This window comes from Electrona antarctica (assembly GCF_951216825.1).
Source record: "Electrona antarctica genome assembly, contig: scaffold_137, whole genome shotgun sequence".
Lineage (NCBI taxonomy): Eukaryota > Metazoa > Chordata > Actinopteri > Myctophiformes > Myctophidae > Electrona > Electrona antarctica.
The window spans coordinates 125356-137091 of record NW_027637516.1 but is presented as its reverse complement, the minus strand read 5'-3'; the positions used below and the strand labels follow the sequence as shown (position 1 = coordinate 137091).

The following is an 11736-nucleotide window of genomic DNA, read 5'->3' as shown; positions in this document are numbered from 1 at the left end:
TGTGAATTACTTGGCTGACGGACCTATTGTTCCCGAGCTATCGCGCGTTGAAAACGAACCCTAACGCTAGCCAATTAAGAGAACCGTAAGTCTGTGTGCTGGGAAACACCGTCGAAGGCCGGCGGGGGCAATTCCTGCTAGGACTGGCAGGTAGGGCACAGGGGTCGGCTTCAGGCAGCCAGTTAGGATCCGAAGAGCATTATTGATGACAGGGTCAACCTTCCTCACGTGTGGGGTGTACAGTACACTACAGAGGCTCTATACATCTACGGCATAGGCGACAACCTCAGTCCTCTTGGCATTCAGCCGGATGGTGTACAGTACAGGACTGTTCAGTACAGTGCTAAACTGAGGAATCCTTGTTGTTCCCTTCCTTACACTCCTCTACACCCAGCAGCACAATATTGTGGCCTTGCTATGCATCCCATCTGTAATACTTTATAAATATACCCCTAATGCATTCAATGCGTTCAATCCCCGGCCGGGTCATACCAAAGACCCAGTGCCTCCCTGCTTGGCACTCAGCATCAAGGGTTGGATTGGGGGTAAGTCCCTGTGACATACTAGTGTCATGTCCAGGGGGTGTACATCAAGCTGCCTCACGCTACAGAAACAGGAGATAGGCTCCTGCCCTATGGGCCTCATGGCTCATCAAGGCTACTTACTTATATTTATACTCATAATGCTTTATAACTATAATAAATAATTATAAAGCATTTTATAATTACTTAAGATCACATATCATTATTATTACTGGTCACTCGCACTAAATTTCATTATTCATAGTTGTAATACATATTATAAACATTTATAAAGCTTTATAATCACTGTTATAATGCATATAGGGTGACTGCAGAGTTCAAAAGTTCATTACAATATCTATGACAACCTAGCATCCACAACATCCAACATCAAAATCATTATACAATTGCATATGGTAACTTGCAATGGGCCTCGATTTAGAAGAGAAGCAACAGTGCCCATGTACTTGTCTTACTTCAGTAGAGAGCAGTGGTCATCAAAGGTTCTTAATGGCCTTAAATTGTCACTTTAGAGATGTGCAGCCTATACACATGTACTGTATGTTGAGAGAGAAAACCATGCAATTTTTTCCAAGACATTCTGCATGCAGCAGCATCCACTCTTAAATCCCTAGACTCTGTTTATCGATTCGATTTATTACAGGTGATAGCTATGGTACTCACCATTGTATCTTATATACCAAGGTTGGATGGTCCTCCCTGACAGAGAGACGATAACTGCATTGGCACCTGTTCTTGTATAAAGTCATGCTTGGAGATTGTCCTAAATACATCATTTCTGAAATGGGACTCTGAACCCTATCACACCAGATCAAGAAATGTCCCCAAATTCAAGTACCAAAAGTTAACTCTGAACTTGGTAGATCTGCTTTTGGCCTCTGTGGCCCTAATACATGGAATCACCTGCAAACTACATTACAATTGACCACATTGGTACCCCTGGGTCGTTTTAAAACCTTGGTGAGCATACTAGCATACTATTACTCGACACTGAGAAAGATCACACCCGTGTGAAGTAAGTGGTGCAACTCCGTGTGGGGTGGGGGGAGTTCCAGACAAACAGGAACACACCCAGGGTGAGGGTGACAGTTACCGTGTGGGGGTCTCTCTACTGTACCCACTACTGTACTGGCACACCTGAAATCACCATATATACAGTTAATATGTGCGTGTGTGTTTGTGTGCATGTTAGGTTGCGCACAGGTGGTGAAAAAAAACCCATGCTGTTTTCATGCTCAGACGCACCCAGGCAGGCAGGCAGGCAGGCACCCACACACACTCACTTAAGGAAGTGGTTTGCACCACTAATGAGTTAAATTACTGTAATTTCGAGAATAAAAAAAAACTTGAATGAATTAATGAATTTTATGGCCAAAAACAGACAACTCAGCTATGTTGCAAAACAAGGAGTTTTCAGTACAATAAAACATTGAGAACCCATTGGAGAAGAACGCTATTAAGAACATCTAAAGTTACATCAATATTAAAAATGCAGATTACAAAAACACAGAAAATAGATGGACATATGGATGTTACTGTCGTCGCAAAAATAGCCGATCTACAAGCTCAAAACGTGACATTGTGACACGTTTTGAGCTTGTAGATCATCTATTTTTACTATATTTGAATTGAAATCCTGAAAAGTAAAAGCTAATACATTGGACATGAAGACAATGTATTACTAGTCATTAAGCTACTAATTTAAAGATTGAAGTATTTAGTAGGATTTCAAAGTCAAGAAATTACAAATAGGTTATTAAAAAGCAAGGCAGTTTTATTTGTATAGCACATTTCAACAAGGGAATTCAACATGCTTTACACAGATCAACAAGCAAAGGTAGTACTATTGATGCTCCAAATGAGTCAAGGATGCATTTTTCCCTGTATAATAGGCCTACAAATAGCCATCTCCTTTTTAAAAAGGTAAATAAATGTAATAGCTCTACAATAATGAAATTACGACCGATATCCGAGCTACGATTAATCACAGGGTCATATTTGCCGATACAGATTCTGACTGATTCCGATATTATACAGAATACCACAATGGAAACAAGCCATGGCCCTATAGGGGCTTAGCCCAAAGCCTGTTAAGTATTCAATCAATAAATATACAGTGAGGACCTTTAGTCGTAGGCTCACCTTCCATCCGAGAATGAACACAGAGCAGTATACACTCTCCTTTCTGCCTGCTTATGGTCCTGTGTCTGAAGTCTATGGTCTTGTTGTGATTATGTCCAGTTGTGTCCAATGTGTTTTTCTGTTGTTTATTTTTACATTATGCTGCTGTTTGTATTGTAGAGAGATTTGTATTGTAGAGACAGGCCTAAACATTCTCCCCCTCCTCCCCCCACACACACAGGAACAGTTGACATAATAATGTCAAAACTGTAATAATTTTGGAAATATTAAAATTTGAAATTGACATTATGCTGAACGAATGCAACGGGAGCACGTCTGACCCAACACTGCAGCAAATCGCCAAAAACAGCAAGCATAAATGAAAACTGAACTGACATGTGTTGATCGGAGATCCATCTGCATCTATGAGGAAAAGGGGGTATATTCAAACGTTTTGAACGTTTTCGAAACCTTGCATGGTTTCCTCCGGCATCGGTGTATAAATGTGTGTGTGAATGTAATGCACAATCTATGTAAAGCACCTTGGATAAAGGCGCTATATAAGTACCATTTTAAAAATGAGACAGCCAAAAAGTAAAATGACATTTACAACAGGTCTTTCTGGAAAAACCTTCAAACACCGCTTCATGTCATTGCGCTTGTGTGTAGTGTACACAGTCCGTTCAGCGCAGGACGTTCCTGAGCCGTGCGCACGTTAGGGGTGCCCCCAGTCAAACAATACCGTGAAAAAAAGCAAATAAAATAATCCACTCCAAAAGGAGAAAAAAAGCAAATAAAATAATCCACTGGTCAACCTTGTATACATCCCAGGCAATATGTAGTCTCATATCTCAGTGTCCTCCTCGTCGTCGTCATCGTCCGAGCTTTCTGGTTGACACTCTCTTTCCTCCTCCATCTCTGCCTCCTGTTCTTCCAACAGTTGGAGACTTGGCCCCAGAATGGCCTTGTAGGCTCTCCCTGCAATCTGCTGCTTGAGTTTAAGGTCCTCCAATCTTCTCTTGAGCAGACAGATTAGGCCCCTCGAACCCTCCTCGGTCAATACATTTGGAAAAGCTAGAATATATACACAAGAACATTAATGGAATTCAATTCAAACCACACATGTTAAAATGAACGGTAACGAAAAACCAACATGTCTCTCACTTGGACAATTTCATAAAAAGACAGATGGAGTTGTACTTACTTCCCGTCTGTGACAAGACAGTTCCCATCTGTGTTTGCACTTTTGCTACAGAGTCCTTTAAGAAGGCACAGTGTTGCATCATCTCCTTTACCAGAATCTGCTTTTCCTCTGCCAGTCGTGACAGAAGCATCACCTGGTCAAAAAGCTGTTTCTTGCAGAGGATGTTGACACCATCTGTGATATGACAACATTAATAATGAAAACATTGAATTATTAATTATAAATAAATACAAAAAGTCATCTCAAACGAGCTCACAAAGTCTAATAGAGATACCGGTATTATAATAAACACCTGTGTTCTGTTCCTGCCATGGCCATATCATGCTCTCCACAGCTTTGTTGGACAGTTTCTGCACAACAGTGCTTATATCCACAGGGGTTGCATCAGGTTGTTGGTTGTACCTATAATGTAAAATATTAATACCAGGCAGGGTGAAGTGTTGAGAATGAAGATTAAGCCAGAACAGCATACAGATCAACAAGCCTCCTGGCCTGTTCCCCAAACCCAATCTAATGTGCTATACTGTAAATACCTGGTCATAAAAGGATATATTCTAAAGATGAGACAAATACACTTCGCTGACAGAGTGATAGTAAGCATGGAGGACCACTGTGGTCTAGTCAGCAAGCTCTCTCACCAATGTGCCATTTCAGACTGGACTATTGAATGGAAGGCAGAGAAATACACCAATATATTTGGCAATCGATTTAGGATTCGAAAATATCTATTACATACCTCTGGACATCATCCAACAAGCGTTTCTTCTCCTGGCCAATCTTCTGGGTGATTTTCTGACGCCTTTTGTTGCGATCTGCAAAATAGTATTACAAAAAGCTGTGATTTGGGCTCTGTCCAGTAAATGAATGAAATGTATTATGTATAGTTATAGTTTTACAGGCAATGTAAGTTTTGCCCTCTTGATTAATTGGTTTGCAATTTAATTGCTGTGTAACGAACAAAACTGACATACTGCAAGAGCCAGCAAAATAATTTCACAATACATACCATTCTGTCTGTAGAGGTAGTGTTTCTTCTGACAGATGCTCACAAAAAGCGAGTCAATGGAGAGCTGCAAACAATGCATCTCTGATGACACAGAACTGGCTGCTGCACTTCCTAAGAAACAAAAAAGTGTTCACACAAGTTCTAAAAATGTACTCATTGTCAGCCGTCAGATTGATTCTTCCCCACACACATTGATGCGTGTTGTCCATGTGAGGACATTGTTCTTACCGGTACTGGCCCACTGCTTCACATCAATGACCCACTGTTGCAGCATGTCATCTGTGCACTTAAACTGTTCCTGCAGCTTCCCGAGTCCCTCCGTTACCTCCAAAGTCTTCTCGACAGTCTGAAAAATTGCAATACAGAACACTGTAATTTACAAATGTGTTCATGAAATAGCATTTGAAGTTGAATCATGATCAGAGTTACACATTACGTTTTTTTAACAAAAGAACATACCTTTTTGTATCTGGAGGACAAAGCGGAGTGTAGGCCAATGGCTTTACGGAGATTCCACCCCATGGCATGGACCGCAAGCATGTCAGTTCTTACTGTAACACAAATCCAAATAAGATTGTTGAAAATGTTTAGTGTACCTTTGCAGGCTAAAAGTAGCAGGGGGTTAAATAAGCTTACAAACCTGACTTCATCATATACTTGGTGGTCAGGGCACATCTGGACAGGAAACTGTTGACCTGCTCAACCTCTTCACCGAGAGTGGTCCCAACTCCCTCCTGGTTCCTCGCATTCCACTGGATCTATAGGAAGTATGAACAGTGTGGCCAGACGCATGGTCAATATTGATGCATAGCCATAGGTTACTATGGTTATATAGTTTGGGTCAGTTCAGACCATTGTTCTGTGGCTAACATTGCCATGCATTGTGACAATCTAATTTACATCATCAAGCAGTATGACGCATCACCTCGCATTTTGTAGTGTGTGCTTTAGCATGCATGACAGACAAGCACGGTTTCATGCTCAGAAGGGGTTGAAGATGGGCCAGGTTCTCCGACACCTTCGCCAGGTAAGGTACGTATCTGCAGGTCACATCCATGGCCAAGAATGTGGCACTCTTGTACTCTTGCTGGAGAAACATCGGGTAGGCAAAGATTTCTCCTCTGTACATATTCAGACCTTTGGAGGGGAGCGGTGATTAGGAGCATATTATTGTGCTTTAGATAATCATGATATCTTTTTGTATGTTCAATTTATCATCAATACTAATACTAACCTCTAAGAAGGAATCCGTGCCTACAAACGGCAACTTCAATGCCTTCTTCGTCCAACCTGTTGGCCTGCTTGGACGTCTCCCTAGCAGCTCTCCAGTGCGAATTCCCACACGTCGCTTTTCCCGCAGTCTACCAAAGCACATAGTTAGAATATACAGTATTAATAGTTAGACAATAGATAGCAGGGCTCAATACTGAAACATACAGTCAAGACTTTTTTTTGGCTGAGCCATGTTTCACTTGTTTAAAACTTACACTTGTTACAACTCCTCTGACCTCCTCAACAAAAGTTGACACCTCAGAGTCTTTTGCCAAGAACAAGCCATCAAAGAACCCTGGCTCTTCACTCCTACATACACACATTTTCAAAACAAGGTCACAAAGTAACAGTTATTACATTCAACAGCTGAAGTGTCATCTTAAATAAATAAAAAACATTACGATAGTGTTTATAGGAAAGACAAACTAACTGTTTTTTTTGCTGGAACCTGTACAGTTTTCTGTTGCCATCAACTGAAACAGCCAGCATGTCCGGGGTGCAAGCAGGACAGACAAAGCGTTGTTCATCTCCGTGAAGCTGGTTCTCAACAGACTTGCAGTACATATACTGCAGAAAGCTTGTCTGAAAAGAACCTGCATTCACTTTGCCAGTCTGAAAAGATATCATAATTAATATGACTGCTACATAAATAAAATTAAATAAACTGGCTTAACGACATGACAAACTAATTACTCACTCTTCCAAACTGCTTTGTCCTCTGGTCCAACATGGTTGTGAAGGCTTGTCTAGACAACGCTGGAGCTGATGTCTTCATTGCCTCAAAGGAGTGGAAGACATCCTGGTGGAACAGTGTCTGGGCTTGCATGGTTCCAGGCCAGTAGCCACTTCTGACAAAGTCCCTGACCTCCGGAGACCACTGCTTAGAGCACTGTTTGCACGACAGCACTGGGAGGCGAAGATCATAGCGGCCTGAGAGTAAATGAGACATAGCAAGGAACTTAAGTAATGTCTATTAAACACATACGGTGTGTGCATCTACATAGATGAAGACTTAAATTCCTACCATTTATGGAAACCAGTATGATGGCTCTACCAGCTGAGACTGAAACATCAAACGTGTCACAGGTGCATATCTTTCCAGGATATGCTGTTGGCAGCAAACAATCTGAAGGGGCAAAGGACAATCAGGATGAAATGTTTGGGTTGTGTGAAGGTACTGGGATAACAGGTTATAATGAGCCAATGTTGTCTGTTAATTGAAAAAGAGACCTTGTTCACAGATGATGTATTTCCCATCACTGAGATTCACCGACTCTGTTGGGGGAATGTATTTATAATAACCACACATGGTGGTTTGCCTATTGTGCAGAGTGTGACGTTCATGTACCAAACGATCACACTCTGCACAAAACGACTCTGAAGGCATACATTCCCCACAACGGATGACAGCTTCTCTCAAGTGACAGTGTTGACACGTCCTCTCCACGATGTTCTCCGCTGACAACACGTTGTCCACATTGTGGTCTCTTGCCTGTTGCCAGCCTAGTTGGACATCTTTCTGCCTTTGACTCCAAGTGTGAGACTGTGTTGGCTGCTCTACACAATCATACGCAGTGTCCTGAAGAAGCTCTTCGAGCATCTGCCTATTAAAATCTTCAGGGAGAGAAACACAAGAAAAATAAAACATCACTGCCATAGTCTTCTTTGAGGAATTTATTTTAAGTACATTTATACTTACCAGGTTCTTGGTAACCGAGCCATGGTGTTGACACAGATGGTGTAGTGGACGTAGATGGTGTAGTGGATGTACCAACTGGAGAAACAGCAACCACATTAGACCAAATATGTTCAAACTCTTTGCCAGCATAAATCAAAATAACAGACACTATCAAATGATTACCCTATACATACTCCAACCACTTCAATCCATCAAAATCACTCTCCATAGATGGAGACTAACCATAAGATGAAGCCTTTCTCAGTCTCTCCTTGGCGGACAATGGCTCGCTCTTTCTGCGTGTCGACATTTTACTGAAACAAAAATATTGGGAACAGTCAGCAACCAAACAGATATAAATACACAGACAAAACATGTGAAATTTCTCTCGTTTGTTTTGTCCACTCCCTATGGAGCATTTATGGATATGGGCCTTAACAGGACCTTATTACCTACAAATGTCTGTACAGGGACCTAAATTGATAGCAGTCAGGAGGATGAGGCTAGTCATCGAGACAGAACTCCCTGGAAAAAAGCTTGTGCTGTGGTAACCAACACAAAGCTGGCATCAATCAGTAGGACATCACATTCTCAGAAGTTGAAGCCGTTTTAAAGGACCCACTTTTAGGCCAGTGCAACAGAGCATGCTTGCACTGGCCTTCCTTTTAGTCCCCTTCAGCCTATCCCAGTGTTGATTGTCAATTTAGTATAGGCCCTACCTGTGTGTGCCATCTGTTATCCCTGTGTCTATTTAAACCCCGCATTTGCATTGTATTCTTGTTGGTTTCTAGCTCCCTGGTGAGTGAGTCTGTCCTGTATCTGTATTCGGAAAGTCCTGTTATTTACCTGTTTTCCCATTTATGGAAGTTCCTGTGTTTTGTTAAGACATCCTTCTAAGTTTACTTGTTCTGCCTGCTGTCGCTTTTGGGTCCAACATACTCATTCGTAACAGATAAAGCCCTTTGAATGAAGGTGTGTGTGTGCGTGTGCGTGCGTTTTCCATATTTCTCCTTACCTTAATTCTCTTCCCTTCCCTTCCCTTCTCTTCTCTTCTCTTCTCTTCTCTTCTCTTCTCTTCTCCTCCTCCTCTTCTTTTCTTCTCTTCTCTTCTCTTCTCTTCTCTTCTGTGAAAATGAACGGTAGCAGATATAAATACACAGACAAAACATGTGAAATTTCTCTCGTTTGTTTTGTCCACTCCCTATGGAGCATTTATGGATATGGGCCTTAACAGGACCTTATTACCTACACATGTCTGTACAGGGACCTAAATTGATAGCAGTCAGGAGGATGAGGCTAGTCATCGAGACAGAACTCCCTGGAAAAAAGCTTGTGCTGTGGTAACCAACTCAAAGCTGGCATCAATCAGTAGGACATCCCAGACTTACCTCTGGAATCTGGACGTAGACAGATGCTGGTGTGGGAAGCACTAAGGAGATGGTCAGGAGAATTAGGATGACTGGAGACTCCAATGACGGGCTTGTCTGGAAGGAAGACACACAGACACAGAATTACCATACATAACTACTACACCATACTGTATTCCTAACTACTCCAGCACGTAAATGCAGAGCTAACCATGCTCATGAACACAGCAGAAAACAGCTTTTACCATGTATTTTTCTACCTCTATTGCCAACTTTATTCTATTGTATTTGTTTTAATACAATGACTCTTTAGATTTACCATAAGCAATGTCAACATACGGTAATACACCACATGCATAGAAACCGTAATCGAGGATCATAGCCTATAGGTAAACCAAGAACGTATCAGTACAAAGGTTGAATATAGATAATAATAAAAGTACATTGAAACTATAACCCGGGGCCTATAAATCCTATAGAGCCATAAGAGCCATGGCCTAATACGCAAGCAGCACCGTATAGCCTACACTATTGATTGATTGAAATATATATTAACAGTTTGCAGAATTACAGTACATTTCGAGCACAAACTCAATACAAAGACTGTTAACTGTGAGTGGACGACCCAATTAAGCATTACACTTGTTTACAAGAGGGTTCATCAAAACATTTAGAGACGTACAAATAGACACTTCTATATAGTCAAAGAACAGAACAGGAATTCATCATAAGGGAGGTAAAAAGGCAACAACAATAGCATGCTAACGAGCTCTGTAAATAGTAGTTAGTAGCTAGCTTAGCCTAATATTTAGACTCCCGTAGACGCATTCATCGATTCTGCTTGAAAACGAATATATTTAGAATACGAGTCTAAATCTTAGGCTAGCTAGCTACTAACTACTATTTACAGAGATCGTTAGCATGCTATTGTTGTTGTTAGCATTCCCTTTAGCTATGGACCACTGCTAGCAGCTAACATGCTACTAACACTGAAAAAACATTTATACAGTTGTGATTTATAGCAACAAATCTTACCTTGGCTCGAATATTCACCTGTACAATAAACAGACTGGCTGGTAGTGGGTACTATAGGCTGTGGCTAGGCTAAGTAAGCAAAGTCTGAGGACAACCATTCACGACAACAAAAACAATGCAATGAATGTTATTGTGCAAAAACATTAGATGGCAGCAAAAACACTTCCGGTTCCGGTAAACATTTTTTTAAAAATAAATACAATCCAGAGTGATTTACAGTAAGCAAGAACAACACCTGGTACATCTAATACATAGAAATAGTCATCAAACATCATCAGTAGCGATTAAAATATGATTTTATTGAGTATTGTTTAAAATATCGCAAACGTACGAGTCCAAATAGGTGATTATGCACGGGACCAGGGCACTTCCGGTCAAAAATTATAATTATTCTTATTAATGAATATAATAATAACACTCCATAGCGATTTGCAGTAAGCAAGAACAACACCTGGGACATCAAATACATAGAAATAGTCATCAATAAATCATCAGTAGCGAGATTTGATATTGTTTAATATCGCAAACGAATCGACACGAGCAACGTATAGAAGTGAACGGGGAGGAAATCTAGTACATATCCACGGATTGTCCTCATGACGTCACCGACGAGAAACGTATAGAAGTGAACGGGGAGGAAATAAAGTACATATCCACGGAATGTCGGGGAATCTAGTGTCATATGCACGCATTTGCAGTGTGCCAATCCGTGCTATTTCACCGTATTTGGGGGAGATCGGGTTGGGAGTTGAGACGAAGAACCATCTAAACCCATAAATTATTCTGACCCCTCCCTGAAAAGTCCTATCTGCCCTGACCCCTTCTCCATAATGTATACATTATGGATAATTACTATGGACTTAGATGGTTCTTCGTGTAGTAAGTATAATAAGTACAATATTTGCCTCTAAGTGGATGTACAGTATGAAAAGATGGAAACACTCAAGTGAAGTAAAAAACAATAACAATGAAACGTAGACGCACGGCGCCGCGCAACAACTTAGCCAACAACACTGCAGAGCTCAAGAACCTGATGCTATAGATAGGAGAGTGTGGAGAGCAATCTCTGAGTCCCCAGTTAGTGTGTTGGCCGCTGCACTTTGGCATCGCATGACGCCAGGGACGTGCACACACATACGTCAAAGGGGGCTTCAGCCCCTGCCCTTTTACCCCGTCTGTAAAACATCTGCCCTCTCCAGACCACGAATGCAGCATTTACTAATGGTGAAAGAAATGCAAATGCCTTCCTCCCCTTTCCATGCCATATACCGGAGAGCATAGCATTCAGGAGAATTGCTTTTTTTCCCCGAAGTCTCCTGAACTTGAACACAGCATTTTGCGTTGAACTAATTTGTTTCGAAATCCATGTTGTTACACACCGCATCTCCAGTAGCTAAAGAGTGCAGGGTTGAGCCTCGAAAATAGCAGATCTACAAGCTCTCAACGTGTCACAGTGTGACGCGTTGAGAGCTTGTAGATCTGCTATTTTTGTCCAAAAGTGCCCTCTTACG

At 41.4% G+C, this 11736-nt stretch overlaps 1 protein-coding gene across 1 annotated transcript; it reads right to left on the bottom strand.

The window, feature by feature from the left end:
- Positions 1 to 2389: 2389 nt before the first annotated feature.
- LOC306918879 (uncharacterized protein) lies at positions 2390 to 8133 on the bottom strand (the record flags this gene model as incomplete). The annotated part of the gene is made up of 17 exons (XM_079531730.1): positions 2390 to 3737; positions 3868 to 4041; positions 4160 to 4269; positions 4604 to 4679; positions 4874 to 4984; positions 5102 to 5219; positions 5333 to 5424; positions 5514 to 5631; positions 5799 to 6010; positions 6108 to 6234; positions 6361 to 6454; positions 6576 to 6757; positions 6843 to 7075; positions 7170 to 7271; positions 7376 to 7759; positions 7845 to 7919; positions 8067 to 8133. The coding sequence occupies 17 exons, from the start codon at positions 8131 to 8133 to the stop codon at positions 3508 to 3510; spliced, it is 2505 nt and encodes an 834-aa protein (XP_079387856.1). The 3' UTR covers positions 2390 to 3507.
- Between the last annotated feature and the right edge of the window lie 3603 nt (positions 8134 to 11736).